At 43.0% G+C, this 23,142-nt stretch overlaps 1 protein-coding gene across 4 annotated transcripts in view; it reads left to right on the top strand.

The window, feature by feature from the left end:
• LOC142497619 (MOB kinase activator 2-like) overlaps positions 1-19,706 on the top strand; it is a 32,598-nt gene extending 12,892 nt beyond the window's left edge. Inside the window, exons 3-7 of one of the 4 annotated variants that reach the window (XM_075605658.1) lie at positions 7,104-7,222; positions 8,890-9,053; positions 13,007-13,100; positions 17,578-17,702; positions 18,667-19,706. In XM_075605658.1, coding sequence (XP_075461773.1) covers positions 7,104-7,222; positions 8,890-9,053; positions 13,007-13,100; positions 17,578-17,702; positions 18,667-18,944 — 780 coding nt within the window. In that variant the 3' untranslated portion in view covers positions 18,945-19,706. Of the gene's footprint in view, positions 1-7,103; positions 7,223-8,886; positions 9,054-13,006; positions 13,101-17,577; positions 17,703-18,666 lie in introns of all 4 variants that reach the window. The other 3 variants (XM_075605657.1, XM_075605659.1, XM_075605660.1) reach the window with 3 other exon arrangements.
• Positions 19,707-23,142: the final 3,436 nt, after the last annotated feature.

The raw sequence follows: 23,142 nt of genomic DNA on the forward strand, positions 1-23,142 counted from the left end.
CAAAAGTGGTGCAATTCTGTATCAAACCCCCCAAAAAATCCCACTGAAATCAATAGGGTTTTTTTTTTTCTTTGCTACACCTGGAGAAACATTCGTGCCCAACAATTGCACCAGGTTTCTTGCGATACCCCTGGCCCCCGCAGATGTTCACCTGAGGCCCTGGGACAGGTTGGAACAGGAAGCAGGAAGAGAGGGATGAGCTCTTACCTGTACGAGATTCCAACCACCCTGGCGGGTCTGCCTGGGACCACAAAGCATCTCCTGCTCCATTGGCAAAAGCTGGGATTCACCAACAATGACTTATGTACAATTATACTTCCTAATGCACACAGCCCTGTAGTGCAAACCTTGTTTCAGTAGTGTGGAGATCATATACAGTAGAGAGAGAGAGACAAAGGAGCAACTGCTTTCTTTCTGTTTTTGTTTGTATAGCTGAAACATGAAATGTCACTTAGGAAATAGCTGTGCGGATTTGATGTAAAATCTGTAGACCTGGCCATGGATGGGTTTAGAAGTAACATAGGATTCTATCTGTCTGATGGGTCTATTTACTATAGTTCTCTGGCTGCCAAACGGGGGCGAAAATCAGTTAAAAACAAAAGCAGCCGCATATTTATCTAAGAAAGAGTATGCCACAGAAAGCACTGTTCCTGTGATACATCTGGTGGAGATCCCTTGTACAGGGTTTTGCTCCAGTTTGCAGTCGGGAGACTTTAGTAAATAACCCCCTCAATGTCTGACTTATTCCCTTTGACCTTAATAGGCCTGTCAGACCACATCCTTTTTCTACTGCAGCGTAGTATCACAGGTGGGACATATGTGTACACACTTAGATTGTAAGCTCTCCGGGGCAGGGATTTCCTTTCCTACTGTCTGATCCTATTTGTGGCACTTATTGTACTATAATTCCCTGTACTGTATTGTCTCTCTAGTAAAGCGCCGAGTACAGCTGTGGGTGCTATATAAATTAAGATATACATACATACAATTATTTTCTTCTAGACGTATGAGCTCCACATTTACTGGGGTCATAGCTGGGTTTTTTTTTTTTTTTTTACGTGGACAGTGCTGATATTGTTCAAATACAGAAATACAGCTGCCACATGTGCAGACTGCACACACAGGCCAAAGATGATCAGCTCTAATGCCTCAGAGTTCTACATTGCAATGATTTGTAGCAAAGGCCACATGTACATATCCAACTTGATTCAGGCATTGCATTAATGGGAGACCTATGTCACTGCTTGAGCAAAGTTTGCAGTTTGACCTGGAGAAAGTCATGAAATAATAGTAAAGTTTACATCTTGGCGGCGTAAAAAACAAACAAACAAACAAACAAAAATAAAACATGATTTTCAAACAAGTGAGACAGGGAACTTTCTCGCTGGGTTACTAGTTGGATTGCGCCTTAAAGACGTTTCAGAAATGTTAGTTATTATGAGATGTCTGTGGGCACAGGGAGATAGAACGCGTTGCCCAAGGTCACAGGAAGAGGTGAGCAGGTTCAGCCCACGCCAAAAACAGTTACATTACCGCCAAGATACTACTTCTTAAAGGAGAAATCCATGCAATAGTCTACATGGGCGGGTTTTTTTTAATTTTTTTTTAAATAAGTTCTGTAGTATTAGATAAAACTTACTATATTTTTTTAAAATTCAACTCAATGCCATTTTCAATTAGTTTTAATATACTCGGCATCTTTTGATTTCTATAGCAGGCTTTAGCCCACCTCCCCAGCAGTGCAACATCTTTGCAACACTTTCCTGTTTGTGATCATTTGTTGCCAATGTTCCCAGCAGTTTGAGCTGCAAACTGTAACAATATATAATGTTACCTTAGTAATATTGTACTAAGTTCTGTTGTACTTAGCAATATAAGAATACATTGTAGCTGCTGAGTTACACTGACTGAAGGATTGATTGAAACTGGAAGGCAACTATTTAGTGAACCCTGGGAAGCAGGATCTTTGCTAATCGATCACGTAAGAACTAACCGATTGGCAGCTTAGGAAATTCGTTTTCAATAAAGGTGATCAAAGACTGCATATATTAAAACAAATATATATTTTTGCCGCTTGGATTGCCTCTTTAAGCCCGGAACATTGCGCTTTTATTACATTTTTTCCCCATAATAACTGCCTACATTTTACACATCAGTCTGATTATTACGTGTCTGTGTTTAATGCCATTTGACTAGACGTGTGTGGGTGACAGAAGAGAGGCAGATGTCAGGTCTGCATCAAAGCTCGTCATGGAAATATTCTGATTAGACATTAGGATCAATATTAACTAAGTGGGGCTTTTCCAGGATACACCGTATGTCCCATTTAGGTGAATGGCTGGAAGATGTCTTCTGGCACCAGGTGGCTTAGGCCGCGTCCATAGTGCTTGCGACAGCGCGAGCGATGTCCCGTGCGCCGCAAACAAAAGGCTGTACCTCAATGAGGACGGCCATAGAGCGCGCATGCGCGAGAGCGACAGGGCGGCCAATTTTTTCGATTTTGCCATGTGCACGGTTCGACTAATGAGGACGAACCTCTCACGTGATGTCACGGGCACGCCTCCGGCACGCCCTCACCACGCCTCCCGCAATGCTACAGGCCACGGATCGCTTCTCGCACAGGCCATGCGCTTCGTCACTCGCGCGCGCCTGTGCTATATCCGAGGCCTTATGGAACAGCACTGCGTAGTAACTGCAGCACTAAATAAAATGCATATGTTACATATGTAATAAACAGATAGGGTGATAATGTGAAATGGATCTATAGAAGCAACTTTTAAATGATGGTTCTCAGAGGAGCAGGAAAAACTTTTTTTTTTTTTTTGCTTTAAATGTAAGCAAGCTGATTTTGGGGGGAAAAAAATACCTGTTTGGGACACATTACCTACAAACAGGAACAAGTCACTTTATCACTATGTGCCATAACTTAGAAGCTCTTCTGTGAAGGGCTATGTAGTTCCTGTACATTCTAGTACAGGGGTTGGCAACTTCAGTCCTCTAGGACCACCAATAGGTCAGGTTTTAAAGATATCCCTGCTTCAGCACAGGTGGCTCAATCAGTGTCCCAGTCATTATTAGGCATGACCTGGTGGTGGCCCTTGAAGACTGGAGTTGCACGCCCCTGTTCTAGTACGCACTGAGTACCCAGCCAGCATTGTAGAAGAAAATATATATATATATACAGTGGTTGACAAATCACCAAAAAATCTACTCGCCACCTAGTACCAAACGTGTGCTGCTTGGGCCAATATTTACTCACCCGGGGGTTAAATCCACTCGCCCGGGGCGAGCAAATGTATAGGTTTGTCGAACACTGTATATATACACACACACACACACGCACACACACACACTATTAGTGACATCTCTTGTAAGTATTTAGAAAATCAAGTGCATGGTGTGTGAAAAGAAGCAATGACCTTATCAGCGCACCGGCTCAGTATTACCCTAGGTAAACAATGAGGGAGTATACAGTAATGTACATTACTGATGTGAGGCTGTTGGAGCATTGGGTGTGAACAGGATGTGGTGAGGGAGGGAAACGAGGGTGAACCGGTCTATCATAAAGGCGTGAAAAAATCTCTCAGTGATGTGCCCTTGAAAGGTTACTGTTCCATAAATGTCACACAACCCCCCTATTTGTGTCTGATTCTAATTGGGATCAGGAATAAATTAGATCATATTGCAGGGTTCCTAGTCAATGCCCTACTAATCTTCTGAACGGAATGAATTGTTACATGCGATTGACTGCTCGTGCAATTTCTGCTTGGGTGGGGAGAGGGATATTTCCTTCTGGAAATTAAAAAACTCAGTTGTATAAATTATTTGAATTATGCATCAACGCACACCATCAATCTTCCTCTGCTAAGGAAAATGTACTGTCACTTAAAGCCGCATTGCTTCTCATTGCACGGTATAATGATGCCGAGTATCTCACTACTGAGGCGGCCCACAAAGCTAACCCTGTCCTTTAACCCATTTGCTGCCAAATAAGCCAGCAGTGCATTGCTCTGCAATGTGTAACTGGCTCCCCTGTCAGTGCAGGGGTTAAAGAAATTAGCATTAGCCTAAAGTGCTCAGCACTGAACTATAGATTTTTCAACCAGCCCGCCCACAATATCCATAAGTGTTCAGCCCGCCCGCCCCCTGCTGTAGCTATCACTCTGACAGTGTGCGCAAGTGAGTAGAGATCCTCCAACATTATGGTCAGCAGTCAACTGTGCAATGTTGCTTATGTTAAGGATATTATAGACCAGGGGGGCTCAACTGCAGTCCCAACAGGTCGGGTTTTAAGGATATCCCAGCTTCAGCAGAAGCTGGAATATCCTTAAACCCTGTGGAAGGCAGAAGGAGGAATGTGGAACAAGAGCCCGCCGGCTATACAGAACCGGGAATAGCACGGGAACCCAGGTTAGATGAAAAAATACACAGTATTTATATTCCGACATATACAAAACTCCTTGAGAAAGCGCCACTTAGGGGCGAAACGCGTGGGAGACTGTCTGCTTGGACAGTCTGCTTGAATAAGCAGACTGTCTGCTTGAATAAAAGCATTTGATAATTGTTCACTTACCTGGGTTCCCGTGCTATTCCCGGTTCTGTACAGCCAGCCTGCCCCAGATTCCCCCTCCTGCTTGCCACATTTTTTCCGGCCTTGGAAGCCCCCACTTTGGGGTTCACAGGAGCTCCCCACTGCCACCCTCACAGCGGATTCCCCCACCCAGCAGACGGAACACCAATGGCCCAGGTTCCTCGCAGGAGGTAAGATTACTACTCTCCTTACAGGACCAGGGTAGGTGTAAGGGGCAAAGTGACCACATATCTTTATCCCAATGATTTCAATACCTGACTACATTTGCAATACAAGCCATCTCCAGAGCACCACAGTATAATCTTTGTTATCTTTAAAACCAATTGGGGGGTCTTGAGCACTGCAGTGGGAGCACCCCTGTTATAGACGGGCTGACTCCATTTTGCCTTATTTTTGCCACATGTTAATTTTTTTTGCATCTAACAGTGCAAATACGAGCCATAGAACCCAGAGGGGTAAATTATACATACCGGAAGGGGCCGGTTACAGACGAAAATAACAAATTGAAGTCAATAGGGATTTTCGGCCCAAATGGCTTCTTTGTTCAATATAGAATTGACCCCATATCGGGATAGCCCATCACCCGCTACCTGCAACATGTGTCTTCACATACTCTTCTAAGGATATTGATATTCGTAATGGAAGGAAGGCTCTTTGGGGCTGCAACCTGATAGGACATTACATGGAATAGCAGGGAGCATTCAGTGAGATTAATTACACATTAAATATGGTGTTCAAAATACATGTACATGTAAAAAAAACATCGAGTTTTAGTGGATATCTTCACTTTTGGTAACAAACTTACAAAGCTGCTTTGAGGTACAGTACTTAGCCAATTAAGTTCTCCATACTTTCAACACCTCTTGCATAATGCACAATATAAATAATTTGGTGCAATTGCACCGGCGTAATGGTGTGGATTTCATGTTTTATGGAAAATGTGAGATCTTAAAAGGTAAAAGGTATTACATAGTTTTAATAGAACGATGAAGCTTTGAGCTGTATTTACTTTCCCCTGTATTTACATGTAGTAAATACACATCCACAGCATTATTTTGCAGACGAGAATTGTTTTGCTTGTCAGCGGTGCTAGTTTACTAAAAATAAGCTCTTTCCTATATTAAACGACCTTTGGCCACTAAAGAGAATGTGTGCTTATTTGGATAGTGTATGCACTGACGGCCTCATTGTACTATGGGAAATACAGAAGTAGGTAGTGCTGGGTCATTAGGCCATATAAACAGGTCAAATGTTCTCCCGTGTTACCTTACCTATTCCTTAAATATATTTTAAAGTAGGAGCCGACGCGGATCGCCATTTTATTTGTGCATATTTTTTGTACTCATGTTAAAATATTTCTTCTTGTCCATTGCAACGCTGTTTTTATTTGAAAAATCGGACGCTCTGTTCAGGAGATATAAGCATTTTGAATGTGAAGTGTCCGGGAGGTAGAAATGGAGCTCTCCCCAGAGCCCAGTGCAGTCCAAAGGTTACCGTGGTAACCTCAGAAGCTGGAGAACAAAGTGCTTAGGGGCAATATACAATATGTTACAAATGTTAATTACTTGAGAATAAAAGTCCAGCGAATCGCTTAAGGCAGAGGTGCGCAAACTGGGGAGCGCGGGAGATTTTCCAGGGGGGCGCAGCAGTTGCAGAGGCCCCGCGCTCTTTTCCCAAGGCATTTAAATTAAATGTCGGGGGATCGCGTGAGACCTCTGCAACGTCCCTTACCTAGTCTTTGGGGACGCGTCACCATGGCGTCATTTGACTCCGAAGACAAGGTAAGGAGGGGGCGCGAGCAGGGAGGCATAGCAGGAAGGGGGGGCGCAGCAGGGAAAATTTGCGCACCCCTGATATAAGATGTGCATCAGGGATTTCTTGTCTTTTGCTAAATAAATGGGACACACAATTGTTTTCCGGGAGAACCACATAGAGTATTTGTAATAAGGTTAAAAGGTCTATGGCAGTGATTTCCAACCTTTTTTGTTTGGAGGAACCCTTGAAGTATTTCGAAAAATCTCAGGGAACCCCTATCTGGCTGACACATATTAGGTTCGACAGGGGTCAGTCACAACATTTCACACCTCAAGAGCCACCTCTATTTCCCACCCTCTGCCCATGTATTTCTCTCCCATCCATCTCAATAACTCTCCCCCCTCCCATGTATTTATCCCTTGCGTCTCACTTTTACTCTCTCTTTTCCTCACTCCCTCCTGACCCCTCTCTTCTCTCACTCGCCCCTACCTTCCGTCAATTACCCCACTCTCTCTCCATCCACCCTACAAAATACATACCAAAAAATCCCACCCCTAGGGGGGGGGTGTCTGTGGTCTATAGGAGGAACCCCTGAGACTGCTTCAAGGAGCCCCAGGAACCCTGGTTGGGAATCACTGGTCTATGGTGCACAGAATTCGGACTGGTAATGTGTCTGACAATGCAGGATTTCCCTCACCCTGTGTTTAAAGCACATCATGTAATGGCACCTAACAGAGTTCTTCAAATTCATCTGCAGGTGTCTGGTCCAAGAGAGCAAGAGAAGAAGTCCTTTCCTCTGCCACCATTCTGGGCAGTGGCAGCAGTGGCCAGCATGGTGTTTCAGGCTGTGGGGAAATTCCTGGGCTACAGAAAGCAGTAAGTACTGTACCATATTATTTGTTACCTTCATTTAAATAGAATAGGATGGTAACGTCAACATATAATAGTTTGATGTGAAACATCTCAGTTTCTCCTATTTCCTCAAGATCCTCAAAGATAATAGTCAACATTAATTTCAGCTCCGGGGACCCCCTGCTTCCCGAGATATTTACCTCCGAAGGGGGTGCGGGTATCTCGGGATTAGTTGGGTTCAGCTCCGGGGACCCCTTGCTTCCCGAGATATTTACCTCCGAAGGGGGTGCGGGTATCTCGGGATTAGTGGGGTTCAGCTCCGGGGACCCCCTGCTTCCCGAGATATTTACCTCCGAAGGGGGTGCGGGTATCTCGGGATTAGTGGGGTTCAGCTCCGGGGACCCCCTGCTTCCCGAGATATTTACCTCCGAAGGGGATGCAGGTATCTCGGGATTAATGGGGTTCAGCTCAGAGGACCCCCTGCTTCCCGGGATATTTACCTCCGAAGGGGGTGCAGGTATCTCAGGATTAGTGGGGTTCAGCTCCGGGACCCCCTGCTTCAATCCTATATTAATAAAATAACAAAAAAAAAGTGTTTGAATTGCTCCTCATAAAAATAAATAAAGAAATAAATAACTTACTACTGTACTAGTTCCTAACTTAAAATGATTCTTCTTTGATTCATGTTACACCTGCCACAGTTGAGATTTAGATTCGGTGCCAGAATTGCTTCTGCTCTTATGCTCGTACAGTATGATGATAGTTAACACTATTGACATATGTTAGAAATAACAAGTAATGCACGCAAGGACGTTTATCTCTCCAGTTCCGGAAATCTAGGCCATTTACACATCCCAGCATAGTTCTCTGCGGTTCAGCTTTTTCCAAGGGAAATCCATTTTTGGGGGCTAAAGAGACTTAAAACTGTTAATTAAAATGTTCCTATGGTAAGTACATTATCATGAGAAATATGAGTGTTTAATAGGAACACAAAAAAAAAACCCTTACATTTTTTAATGCAAATATTATGGAGCCAAAGAGTGCTAGCACGTACAGGAGTAATCCAAGTGTTTTCTTTTTTTGGGGGGGGGGGTTATTTACAGAATTGAAGCAGCGGGTCTTTGGAGCAGACACCGATTTAATGTACAGTAACCCCCTGTTCCAGAGATACTTACCTCCGAAGAGGGTGGGGGGAGGGGCAGAGGGGGGAGATGGAAAGGGGTGCCGGTATCTCCACAGTTTTCTGCAATTTAAAGCCTCCGTTCACGTGGGCCAATAGGAAGCTGTACTGGGTGACATCACGGCTTCTTATTGGCCCGCAGGGCCTGGGAGCTAATGAAAAGCGGCCCTATAGTGCAGCCTGGAGTGGCTACCACCACCCGCTACTGAGATAAGTACCTCAAGAAGCAGGGTGTCCTCGGAGCTCAAATTAATGGGGTTCAGCTCCGGAGACCCCCTACTTCAATCCTGTATGGGGGAAAAAGAAAAGAAAAAACGGCTTGGATTGCTTCTTCAAAGTGCCATCACTTGTCTTCTCACTTCCAGACTTATTTAATGGTGCTTCCATCATATGTAGTAGGAGGAGACAAAATGCTGTTTCTTTTCCCCCAAACGTATTCGTATAAAATGCTCCTGACCCCTCACACTCATATACCACTGCTTTACACACTCTCTCCATTTCATCTCAGCAGCAAGTCCCTAAAGAAGGAGACCCGGGATAAGAAGACGTCCGCAGAGAGTGAGAAGCTGTACCTGGAGCCACGGCACACCGCTGCCTGCATAGTAGATGCTGATATTCTAATGCTGGTAGCATTACCTAAAGGGGTGAACGTAGATGAGTGGCTGGCCAGCAATGGTAAGTTATGCTGAACTTGTAGTCGCTGTCTCGCATATCTTCTCATTATTAGTCATTGCAATGTGTTAAGGATCATGTTAAATTTGATAAGCCATAAAACACCTTGCAGCGTATTCACTCAAAGGGGAAGTAAGGTGCCTTAGAGCAGGGGGGCGCAAACTTTTTTCCCTGCGTCCCCCTACCGGCGGTCCCCTCACTCCCGCGCCCCCCCCAACCCTCACTCACCTGCGTTCCGGCGTCATGACGTCACGTTGCCATAGCAACGTGACGTCACATGACCTATACCGCGTTGCCATGACGACGCAGGAAGGAAGCCGCCGGAGCCTAGGTAAGTGAAGGTTTACAGAGGCCCTGCAGCTCCCCCGGCACTTAATTTAAGTGCCTTCGGGAAGCGCGCGGGGCCTCTGTAAACCCCGCGCCCCCCCCCGCCGGCAGTCTCGCGCCCCCCGTGGGGGTCGCGCCCCCCAGTTTGCGCACCGCTGCCTTAGAGCATCACGCCAGGTTGCATTTCTTGCTTAGTTTATTATTATTTCTATGTTCATTTCGGCTCCGGGGACCCCCTGCTTCCTGATATACTTACCTCCATAGGGGGGTGCCGGTAGCAGCTCTGAAAGGGCTGTGTGGCTAACATAATGGCGACTTTAAATGACCTGCGTCTTGGGGGGCCAATAGGAAGCTGTGACTTCATCCCTTGCTTCCTTTTGGCCTGCGAGACGAGGGACATTTAAACATGAAGGTGATAGTGGCACCTCGTACAAAGGTAAGTATCTCTGGAAGCAGGCGGTTCCTGCAGCTGAAATTAGTGTAGTTCAGCACCGGAGACCCCCTACTTCAATTCTATAACTAAATTAAATAGACAATGCAAGAAATACAACATGGGAGTGCTGCTTTAAGGCTTACTACCACTAAGTAAATATGGCCTTAAAAGGCGTATTCTACAGTATTTCAGCCAACTTCAGCCCAAATCCACAAAAGGGAGCCAAGGTTTAGCACGCCCTTACCCCATTCATATGAAAGCCGTGCTAAAGCTTACCACCCTTTTGTGGATCAGGACCTTCAATGTCGAATTTCGTCCGAAAACTGCCTGATCGACTGATAAAGAACAAGCCCCTACATGTGATAATATTACTGTTTAATATGTCAAGAATGGATGTGTTAACTTAACGATCTCAACTGCTTTGTTTGATAATTGGATAATATTGCACAGTTGCATTTACTGAAATATTGGTTCTTCAATTGTGGGCTATGGAAGAAGTTTAAAATTGCTATCTTGTCCTTTGATTGGCCCATAAAGATTTATTTTGAGAATACATCTCCATGAATCAAGTTTTGTTTCTCTTGTACCTGTGAGGGATTCTGAAAGTGGTTACATGGAGCAATAGGAAAAGTCACATAGAACAGGATCTATCAATACCGGAGTGTCTTCCTGTGTCCTTACCCAACAATGACAAATATAGACAAACACTCCCCAAAACTCCCTGTGTTTTTCTCACCCTTTGTGGAAGGGATTGCATCTGAACTACACTGTGAATATCTCTCACAATAAAGGCCTATATACTGTATAAGGTGGCTGATTGCTTTGCTATATGTCTGTGTTCAGTGATGGGAATGTACAATGTGTACTTTAAAGCTGGGGAAGATGTGGAGCTGCCATTCTATGAGAAGCATGTGTGTCTTCCTCATTGTGGTATGTTGATGATTTATTGAGCTTCACATACTGTAATCATCACATGCTTTGCCCTCATGGAAGCTCCTATAACATTGTGTTGACATAGCATGGAAGCAGGAGCAGCAATACTGATCATGATGCAGAGGTCACATGCTATAGACCTACTGTACCAATCACTGAGCAGTGTTGTACTTGTACTTTGAGTACTGATTAGACGTCACACAGAGAACTTTGCAGACCAAAAATTTTGACTTCTTGTTTTACAAATCTGCCGACAAAATGGGAAGTACAAACTAATTATTTCCCAGGCTTTGAGAAAGCGTCTAAATACACAGTATGCCAGCGAGGCTTTAATTACAAATCGCTCAACTTTATATCTGACAAAGAAAAGTGGTGTGTGTGTACAATCTCAATTATATGACGAAGTTGTGCTTTAATTCTAACAGTATCTTTGAAGTGAGACACCTAGTGTTGCAATGCCCCGGTATCATCAAAGCGCCATCTGCTGTATCGTGCCCAAATCAGCAACAGTTGCTATTAAAGTCAAAAGGGGATTGCGCCGATTTGCACGTGCTCGTTTTTTAAGGCTGCGGCCCCGCTGGCGTTGACCGTGCCCATGCTTAAGTGGGGACGTCACCAACTCTCCAAGCATGAGCGCAGGTGTCCTGCGGATTTGCGAGCGTGCACCTGGGGGGGGGGGGGGGGGGGGTGAATAAGTCCAGTCAGTTTTGTACAAAGCAATCTATCAATAACTCCGTTATTTGTGATACCTATTTAATAGACTAATACAGGAGTGGCCAACTGCAGTCCTCAAGGGCCACCAACAGGTCAGGTTTTAAGGATATCCTTGCTTCAGCACAGATGGCTCAGTCATTCACTGAGCCACCTTACATACATACCTGTGCTGAAGCAGGGATATCCTTAAAACCTGACCTGTTGGTGGCCCTTGAGGACTGGAGTTGACCACTCCTGGACTAACAAATGTCTACATGGACAAGCTTTGGCCAGCTAACCTTTCATCAGGTCTAGGATCCTTACTTTGCAAAGCTACTAAACACATCTTAAATTATAAAACAGAAGTTGTTACATGGCAGAGTGCTTTCATTTTATTGCAACTTCAATAGACACTGGTTACATGGTACTGGGGTTGTAAGACACAAGGAGAACAGTATTTAATTTTCCATTTCTCATCCAGCCCCTTAACCACAAGTCTACTCCGCCCTCTGATAATGTTTCCCTTCTTCATCTGGGGAAGGAGCCTGTGTTTTCTTTACCACTTGTGTACCATAAGAGCTATAATATAGAATTATAGTTCATAGGAGACCTCAATGTTCGAGTAGGTCTGTTAAAAATAGAAGGCGCCAGTGCTGTCTGTCACATTAACCCTGTGCATATGAATGCCTAGCTTTTCATAAAGAAGAATCTGATTTGTATTTTCACTTCACAACCAAACCAAGTTCTAAACCCAGCCGAGGGACGCTGAAAGACTTTGTATATCATGCTGCACAGCAGAATCCCAGAGTAAAAAGCCTCCTTTTATGTGAAAAACATGTTCTAACAAACACCTGAGTTCAGCAAGAAGAGAGCAAGTGTTTACATAGGCACTGGGTATTCTATGTACACACCATTCTCTCTGACCCTGGTGAAATACTTTCATGTTCTGCAAACTGTTCCCTTAACTCATTGGTGGGCAACAGGCAGCCCGAGGAACTCATACAGACCTCGGGGTGGGGGGCTCACCTGTGGCCCCCCAAACACTGACCCCCCCCCCCCCCGCTCAGCCTCACTCCTCAGAGCAGAGGGAGTGGAGATGTTGCTGGCGTGGTTTGTAGCGTCCCCGTGCTCCCTCAGCTGCTTAATGACAACGCACTGGTAAATACTGGGCCGCTCCTCTCCTGTGCTAATTCCCTGTGTAAGAAGAGGAGCAGAAAAGTACTCAAACCAGTGCTCCGGCACTGAGCAGCTGACCGGAGCGAGGATAAGCTCTTACCAGCGGCTGCAACTCCCCTTCAGTTTGTGATATATCTCAAGGGACGCATATACGGCCCCTGTAGTGTATCATGTTGCCTACCACTGCTTTAACTCATCACCCATAATGTGCATATTATCAGCCAGTTAGTACATTACTTCTGAGATGAGCTTAGATAAGAAGTACATTTGTTCCCGATTGTTATGGGATGAACCCTTCACACATCCTCTTATTCTGATTCACCATCATTTGTCTTTGCTTTGGCTAATGATTCTTTTCAATGAGTTTCAACATGTGTTATTTTTCATTTCACAGCTTCGGCTTTCTATAACCATGTCAGCTTGTTATACGGATCCATCTCTGAGTTCTGCACCATAACCACCTGTCCCACCATGAAGGCCTGGTCCACGTAAGTAAATCAAAAAGTGTCTAACTCACGTGGTCCACATGGGAGGCTTTAACAGGTCCTATATCTAACCAAATGCCAATATCTAATGCCTAGCCACAGGTCCCGTGGTGTAGTCCAATTTACTAGGTCCAATTTATTTTTCAATTGCAACTATCTTTACTTTTAAGCACCGATTTGCGTTATCAATTGGATACACTTCCGGTAGATTTAGATTTGGGAAGGTAAATCATTTTTCAAGGACCTCTTGGTGAATTCTCTTTGCAGCTCAGCATGGAAAAACGGGACCTTGGAATCCCTACAAAATGTAAAAGTGGCCGTCGGTATCCGACGCCGCATAACACAGTCCGCTGGACGCAATATCCAACGTCGGAACCGCTTATCCGACGCTCACCGCCACCGAATAACATTGACCTGCAATACGATGGTCTGTTATGCGACAGCGGTTTGCGGCACGTATTACGTCGGATAAGCGACGACCGTTTGTACAGCTAAGTCTTTCCAGCTGAATGTAGAAATGTATTCAGATCTTAAATGATAAAACAACCATTTAAAAAAAACTAAATGGTATGTAAGGGCTGGCATCCCTAAGTGCTTGTACTTCACTTGTCATTGTTACATATGTCTATGTAAATAGGACTGCACCTTGAAGGGTGAATTAATTCCTTCTCTGCTCGACACGTAGGCTATTAAAAAGAAATAAGAGATTGTAAAAATGTCTGCGCTAAATTTAACTGCATTCTCTGTAGATTGTAACACTTTTTATAGGACCAACATAAAAATTATACAGGGATGTTGTTGAACATGAACCTTCGGCAGTATTGAAAACTCACGTACAACAACATTTCGGATTCATTTTCACGCTGTTTGAATCAAATATATCACAGTTTGCAAATAATCCGCCTTTCGACTGCACTAGTATGACAACATGGGCTAGGACCAATTCAGCTACTAGACTTCTCTGTAGCATGAACTATAATAAACCCCTTCAGTGCCTATTTGACTAGTGGAGCAAAGTGCCAAAGGCATCGGCATATGGACATGTGATTGTGGGTGCAGTAATCACAGGACTTTGATCCCTTCCCTCACTATCCTGAATTAGGCAATTTGGCTCTATGAGAGGAGCGGCATCAATTAGCTGCCAAAACAATACAAAATGGCATGACATCCTGAAAATGGCACAGGGCCATGGGTGCACCTGCTCTTGTGCCATTCTCAGAAGTGCATTGTAAAGATGAACATTGTTAGGAACAAAACAAGGCACGTCCATTTAATAGATTTAATAGATTGCTTTTGACTTGCTTCACTATTGCAACATAGGTTGGGCCATTGATGTCAAACGTAGTTACAGGAAGTTGTGATAAAGAGAATGGATTTCAGCTACAGCAGTGGTTTCCAAGGTTTTTTTTGGTTAAGGAACCCTAAGTGAAATTCTGAGGAACCCTCAACCCTCTCTAATAGCAGCTCTGTGATCAGATGCAGTGTAAGGAATCCCAACCCTCTCTAATAGCAGCTCTGTGATCAGATGCAGTGTAAGGAATCCCAACCCTCTCTAATAGCAGCTCTGTGATCAGATGCAGTGTAAGGAATCCCAACCCTCTCTAATAGCAGCTCTGTGATCAGATGCAGTGTAAGGAATCCCAACCCTCTCTAATAGCAGCTCTGTGATCAGATGCAGTGTAAGGAATCCCAACCATCTCTAATAGCAGCTCTGTGATCAGATGCATTGTAAATTCTTCTGTATTTGATACAATCTTCAAATGCCCAGAAAATTGCAGGGAACCCTTTAGGGATGCCCGGGGAACCCTGTTCCAGGGAACCTTGGTTGAAAAACACTGAGCTAAAGTCAACTAGTAAACACACTGAGCAGAGGAATTGCACGGGTGGGATTGTAGGAGGGTAAAAATGCAGCAATCTAGTAATTATAGTAAGACCCCTGTTTACTGTGGTTACGTCTCATTTATTTACTTGTTTTATCTCTGTTTTTCTTTTAAATACATTTGAATTGAATAAAATCATGAATCCAAATAATGCTTTGAACCCCTCAGTGATGAAGGGGCCTGCAGAGTGTTGAAGGCTCTTCAGCACTGAAGTGGGCAAAGGGTAGATGGTCATTGGGGATCTCTAATGAACCCTGGCTTGGGCCTCCTGATTAGTTCTAGCTACCAATAAAATACTGCCCAACAAAATGACAATAGTGCAGTAAAACAGAATGAATGGTGTAACTCCATTTACTGACTCCAAACCGTATAATAGTTTCTTTATAGGATAGCGTTGAAATGTTTTCAGGGGGTGAAATATTTAGCTGTAAGTATAATATGTTTACCATGCTATCATCCAAACTTATGTCAGGTTTGAAAACGTATTGGGTGGCGCTTCCATCATTGAATCTTATACCTAAGAAAAACAACCAATGATTCAACACCATAAAAAGAACATGATTTCATCAGCTGCCCTGTATTTTTTTGCAATCGCCGCATGTTTCAAATATTTTAAGGGTTGGAATAGAAGTCCTAAAATAAATCAGGCCGGAAGTGCTTTAAATGATCCAGATCCTTTTAGCTTTTAAAAAAAGAAGGTTAGAAAAGTTATCTAATGGCCACCGCACTTTTTTTTTTTGCATGATATTCATCACTCCCTTTTCCCAAGAGACTCGGATTTGGGAACTGCAGGGTTACGCCAGATTACAGCCCGTACAAACACGGTCTTGTTGATATCATGTTGCTATGTAACTTGCATACACACACAAACAGCTGACTGGGGCCTGGGGGATTATAATTAGCTTTACATGCACCTGCTCCCTGCATCGCTAGGAATGGAAATCGCCTGATGCACGCACCCTTCGCTGAATTCAGCGCTTAATCTGTGGCTCTTCTGGTGAGACCAGTTCAATGCATTCAATTACTTTCTACTGTCTAGTTGCAAGCTGGGTGGGCTAACAGGAATAGGAGTGCAGGTGGCAGTGACATCGTTCAGTGGATCAGCATTATAGTCATGCAAAATAAAGCTAATTATCTCCAAGTCTGATTAAGCTATGGTTATACACTACATCAGAGGTGGCCAACTCCAGTCCTCAAGGGCCACCAACAGGTCAGGTTTTCAGGATATCCCTGCTTCAGCACAGATGACTCAATCAGTGGCTCAGTCAATATGATTTGAGCCCTGTGCTGAAGCAGGGATATTTTGAAAACCTCACCTGCTGGTGGCCCTTGAGAACTGAAGTTGGCCACCCCTACAATACATTGTCTTGATAATGGACACGTCAAAAACTTAAATATAGACACATGTATGTAAGTAACTAACAATGTTGCATTGCAGGTCCCTCTGGGAATAAAAGTTGCATTGAATTGGCAAAAAAGAAAAGAAAAAGAAGCAATTTAAAATTCATAATTTGTTCAACAAGGTGGTGGGCAAATGGTTGAATATAGTTAGAAAGCTTAATGATCTTGTTGTACTTGATCTTCCATAGTCGCTACTGGATTATCATTGGCTATAACTCTGTGGGGTCTATTAATTGAACTGCAGGTTTTTACCATGCAACAGTGACTAGGTAGATTACCAGCATGGACTCTCTCTTTCTGCATGGACAAGCTGTACTTGTAGTCCAATGAATTGCTGGATGACACCATAAAGTATTCATATAGTGGAGGCAAGAAACCTGTATTTCTTGTTTTTGTTTTATTCCAGCAGTCAGACATCACATTGCTAGGCACTTGTATAGGGTAAACATTGACACCCACAACAAGAATTTGCCATTTTAGTATTTATTTAACAATGGCTACGCCTCCCAAACTGCAGTAACCTTATCAATCCTTTTATGAGCACTTCAAAGTATGAATTTCAGGCAGGAAAGGGTTAATGATATTTATTGTGTGGAGAAGAGAGTTGCACTCCTCATACTATAGAGGGGTGTATGTTCCTGACCCTAATACTATAGAGGGGTGTATGTTCCTGACCCTAATACTATAGAGGGGTGTATGTTTCCGACCCCTCATACTATAGAGGGGTGTATGTTCCTGACCCCTCATACTATAGAAGGGTGTATGTTCCTGACCCCTCATACTATAGAGGGGTGTATGTTCCCGACCCCTCATACTATAGAGGGGTGTATGTTTCCGACCCCTCATACTATAGAGGGGTGTATGTTCCTGACCCCTAATACTAGAGGGGTTTATGTTCCCGAACCGTCATACTATAGAGGGGTGTATGTTCCCGACCCCTCATACTATAGAGGGGTGTATGTTCCCGACCCCTCATACTATAGAGGGGTGTATGTTCCCGACCCCTCATACTATAGAGGGGTGTATGTTCCCGACCCCTCATACTATAGAGGGGTGTATGTTCCTGACCCATCATACTGTAGAGGGGTGTAGTGTTGCATGAGCAGCAGTATTCCATGCCAGTAGACGTGCCTTCCATGCGCAGTCACAAATATAAGATGCTTGCGTACTCATTGCTGTGTGTGTGTTTGTATCTTCAGGCATTTCCAGTGGACGGATGAGAAGGGGCGTAAACGAAAGTGCTCAGCCCCACAATATGCAGACTATGCTGCCAGCATCATTCAGAAACTCCTGGCAGATGAAGAACTAGTGCCCACAAAGCACAGTGAGTAGCAGATTCTTCTATTGTTTTAGGTCTACTCCAGTTGTAGCCAACTTCTCAAGGGCCACCAGCAGTTCAGGTTTTCAGGATATCCCTGCTTCAGCACAGGTCGCTCAATCAGTGGCTCGGTCAACGACTTATATTGCCTTTCTTTGAAGGAAAAATGTACTTTAATATAAGTATTTTTAGTTTGATATCTTATAGCCATTCATTCATATGGAGACATATTTGGCTATATAAGTCTGACACTCGATTAAAGTCAGAAATATTTATTGTATTTGGAAGAGGTCCCCACACTGTTTTTCTTTCTATGTTTTCCAGACAGTTTTTGTGACTTTAAGGTGGCAATTTTCCAAATGTAAATAGCATCCCAGGCTCTTGGCGTTTTTATTTTTTTGTTCCCTCTTCTCTTTCCAATGGAAGAAATACAAAAGACACAGTACAGCAAGGCCCCCGTTCTCGGCGCCCCGCTTCTTGGCGCCCCGCTTTTCATCGATCCGCTGATACGGCTGCATCGAGAAGGGGGCCGCCATGTCTGCCCAGAGGTCGCGCATGCGCAGAACGGGCTGTTTCCGCCGGCGCGCATGCGCAGAACATAGGTTGCGCATACACACAAGGGGGAAAATGCCGGTTTGCACATGCGCACAATTGAAAATAGCAGTTCCGCTTTCCGGTTCCGTTCTAAGGGAACCCTAAGGGTCTAAGGGGGCCCTGCTGTATAAAATTGGTGGTGTAGGACCTGCGGATAGGGTGTAATAGGACCTGCGGATAGGGTGTAACCTTGACGTGGTTGCAATCTTGACATGTTTTTAGCCAAAGGATTGAACTAAATGAACCGTACTTATGAGAAGAAAAAAATATTGAAAAATAATATTTAGTAATGTATCAAATAATTTATCATATTGGATGTAGCGATGGGGCTTCTTTGTTTATTGTAATTTTCAAAATGTGTTTCATCTCTCTATAGGTAAAGAGTTTCCGAAAGCATACAGACCAGCCATACAGAAGACATTCCGGCTACTTTTCCATCTGCTGGGCCACATCTACACCTCCCACTTTAAAACGGTGGTTCACTTGGAGCTTCATCCTCATCTTAACACACTGTACCTGCATCTCCTGCTCTTCTGTGCAGAGTTCCACTTGCTTGATTCTAAAGAGATGGCCATGAGTGAGGATTTGACCACAGCTCTGATACGGTCCAGCCCATCACCCAAGAACACAGGAGCCTCAACCAGGAACACCTGAACACACATGGAGACTGAACTTGATATATAAATATATACATATACTGCCACCAGGATATGCTTTACTTCACGTTTATAGCAACAACAAAAATCTCTATATTTAATCTCCTTTTTGTGTGGCACATTAAGCACAGCTTCCCCTTGCTAACAAAGGGTTACAAAGTACAACAAAGGATTTATTGCAAGGGGTTTTCTATTTGTGGGAGATATGGACGCGTGAAGCTGTAGAGTTCTGCATTCCATGCACTCACGGAGCAAGTTTGGTATGGGAACTAAATAATCCATCATCTGCATTTGGCATCAACTGAGAAAGGGTGCGTCACTACAGTATGTGCATCTGCTAATGCATGCAAAGGATATTCTACGGACGCTAACGATGCCTGTACTTTTTATATTTCAGCTCAAAGCTTATTCTAATGTGTAGTAAATGGTGTGTTGGGGGATTGACACTGGATAACAGCTACAAACTAAGTGACTTTAACTAAGTGGCAAACAGAAAGGTCAAATGCTCCTATAAGAGTACTATTTGAATTTAACGATTCATTATGGGCCTGCCTGCATCAATAAGCAGAGTCAAGGTGTTAGCTGCCAGTTGTGTGTGTGTGTGTGTGTGTGTGTGTGTGTGTGTGTATGTATGTATATGTGTAGTAATTATATATATATATATATATATATATATATATATATATATATATATATATATATATATATATATATATATATATAATTACTTTGGGGAATTGTTACTTTATAAAAATGCACTTAACTTTTGTAATTTATTCATGTAAGTAAAAAACGAAAATAAATACCTGTTGGATTGACTTGTCTTGTAAAACTGCAGCTTACATTGTTCCCATAATTGTGGATGCCAAAGGAAACATAAGTGGAAACAGGAAAAGGTGAAAAGGCTACATTCTGCAGGGTATCTGTCTACTTTCCCTTCTTATTGTGTTGCCTAACAATAGCAGGTGCAGTACATTTCCTCTGAAAATCAAAGCAGCCAACTCTTACAACTGATCTTTCTTAAAGCTGCTGGGTTTTTTTCCCCCCCATTAATATGTGCATCAATACAAACCACACAATGATAAGTAATTATCTAAGTTGCCGATCGACCTGTTCTCCTGTGATTGATCGGCGAAGATTTGGCTCAGGGTTCACTAAATAGCTGTCAGTGCAGCAGAAGATGACCAACGATGCAAAGTTCAGTGGGGAAGATCATGTGACCAGACAGTCACTAGATACAATTGGTGCACTGCTAGAGAGAGGGCAGCCCTCAAAAAGGGCTGTGCCAGAGCCTGTTTCAGAAGAGGAAGGGGATGTGACTTTGTAAATGGTTGCTATAGAAACAAAAAAATGCTTGTTACATTATAATACACTAAAAATTTAATTTTGAGTTGTTTTTAAAAAAAATGCTACAAATATTTTCTCATAGTACAGAACTAATTTATTTTTTTTAAAAACACACACATGTAGGATATTGCTTAGTCTGCAGCTTTAAGCACAATGCATATGTACTATGCCCTAAGCCTAGGTGTTGCTTTGCTAATTAAAGCAGTAACCCATGCAGATTTCTTTGTTGTTGATCCAATAAAAGGTAACCCAAACTGCAATGATTCACATTTCTCCACAACCAAAAGACCTATTGCGAACCTGTCAAACGTCGCCGTTTATTTTATTTTTTTTAGACTCAGTCTAATTTATTTAAGCACCTGTGGTCTCATGTTCTTCAACAGATGCTCACTTGTTACAATCAGAGGCGGATTTCCCACAAGGCTGACTTGGCTATAGCCTAGAGCAGCAATATTTTGGGGGCGGTGGAGGGGCTGGCATTCTGTGTGTGCGTGTCTTACCTTCCCCAGAGCGGCCCCCTTCCTGTAGCGTTGCGTTGTCATGGTGACCCGATATCACATGGTGCCGCATTGCCAACATGTCATCACGTGATGTCGCAGCATCATAACGGCGCTACGCTGCGAAGGAGGGCCGCCTACGGGCGGCAAAAAGGTAAGTCTGCCACTGGTTACAATTAGTTTATTCACCACCGCCCACATAACAGTAATTTAAGGCCTAGAAAATTGGATCGGTGCTTCTACTCTGAACTACATGCATAATAACATCATTTGGAGAAAGGACTGACTGGCACTGAGTTTGAATCAGGGGACCCTGGTTCAATTCACAGTGTTGGCTCCTTGTGACCTTGGGCAAGTCACTTTATCTCCCTGTGCCTCAGGCATCAAAAACATTGATTGTAAGCTCTACTGGTCAGGGACCTGTGCCTGCAAAATGCCTCTGTGAAGCGCTACATAAAACAAGCAGCGCTATACAAGAACATGCTATTATTATTATTATCTGAATTAGTGGGTACCACAGAACCTTAGTACATAAAAAACTAAACTACAGGAATGAGGATTAGTGTATTATTCTGAAATAAGAAACATTCAAAATCAACAACTTCCTTCATGTCGTGGAAGCTCTGGCAGCTTTTTGGAGTTTTAATAGGTTTTTTTAACCTGTAAGGTCCCAGTTTAACGTGCTGTCTTCCCCTTACTCAGGATGATTTAAGCCAGCGGTGCACAAAGTGGGGAGCGTGCCCCAAGGGGGGCGGGAGAATTTCAAGGGGCGGCGCAGCAACTACAGAGGTCCCGTGCTCTCCCTCAAGGCACTCAAATTAAGTGCATGGGGGACCGGGCGAGGCTTCTGCAGCTGCTCTTACCTGATCTTCTGCGATGCGTCAGCATGGTAACCGGCGTCAAATGACGTCGCGGGGTCATGTGATGTCACGTTGCCATGGTAACGTGACTTCACATGACCCCGTGACGTCATTTGATGCCAGGGGCGCGAGGCAAGAGGTAAGGAGGCAGGGGGGAGGGGGCGCAAGTTAAAAACTTTGCGCAACCCTTATTTAAGCCATATTCAAATAAATAGACCTTAAGCCTTCCTGAGCAAGAGGAAGAGTGCTTAACATTATATCGAATAGAAGCCAAAATAACTCTGCAGCCTGGGGGTCTTGACACTATTTGCCATTTTAATGGGACATTTCATCATTAAAAAAAAATATTATCCTATTTTAAGCCAATGGTTTTCCTAAAACCATTTTCATTAGTGAAGAAAAAAATCTGTTTAACGTCCCCATTTCCGTAGCAACTTTTGATATGACTAAAACAGTCGTCACTGAATTCTGAACAAGACTAATTCAGTTTCCACTCTAATCTCTTTATAATGGTCTTCCCCTTCCGTCTAACCCTTTCTCACAAATTGTCATTACTGTATTTCCATCTTGGCCTCATTGTGTTGATACCCTGTTCAATTAGGGGGTAACTCCATGTACGCCAAAGCGGCCAATCTCGGCTCAATTGTCCAAAAAAACAAACATTTATATGAATGTTTTGGGTTTTTTTTTTTTTAGTCAAAAACAGCGCAGTGTATTTTATTTATTTTTTTGCTATTTCACAGCCACTTTTATATATTGTGTTGCATTTGCTGTTTTTTGCTTTTTAGAGCTAGTCATTTGAGACTAAATTGGTAAAGCTAAAGTTATTAACACCAAAACACAAAAGAGTAAATACTGCTCACTGAAATTGATATAGTGTATTTTGTAAATATGAGTCTCGCCCACAAATGCCTAGAGTGGCATTGGGTGCATCAGATGTGCTAAATAGAAATATTTTTCCAAAATTAGAGATAAGGGTGTATAACCACCCTATCTCCAGCTAGAAGCACATTCGTAGGTGCACTGCGGGGCAGTTAAAACTTAACATTTAATAAACTTATGATAAAAAAAAGTCTGCACATGAAAATAAAATATTAAATGGTAAATATGTGTATAGTGTAAATAAAATAAAATTTTATTTACACTATGCACATATTTATCATTTAATATTTTATTTAGTGTAAATGAAATAAAATTTTATTTACACTATACACATATTTACCATTTAATATTTTATTTAGTGTAAATGAAATAACATTTTATTTACACTATACACATATTTACCATTTAATATTTTATTTAGTGTAAATAAAATAAAATTTTATTTACACTATACAGTACACATATTTACCATTTAATATTTTATTTTCATGTGTAGAATTTTAACTGCCCCGGAGTGCACCTACTAATGTGCTTCTAGCTAGAGATAGGGTGGTCATACACCCTTATCTCTAATTTTGGAAAAATAAAGTTATTAACGCATCTAAAATCA

This window comes from Ascaphus truei, chromosome 6, assembly GCF_040206685.1.
Source record: "Ascaphus truei isolate aAscTru1 chromosome 6, aAscTru1.hap1, whole genome shotgun sequence".
Lineage (NCBI taxonomy): Eukaryota > Metazoa > Chordata > Amphibia > Anura > Ascaphidae > Ascaphus > Ascaphus truei.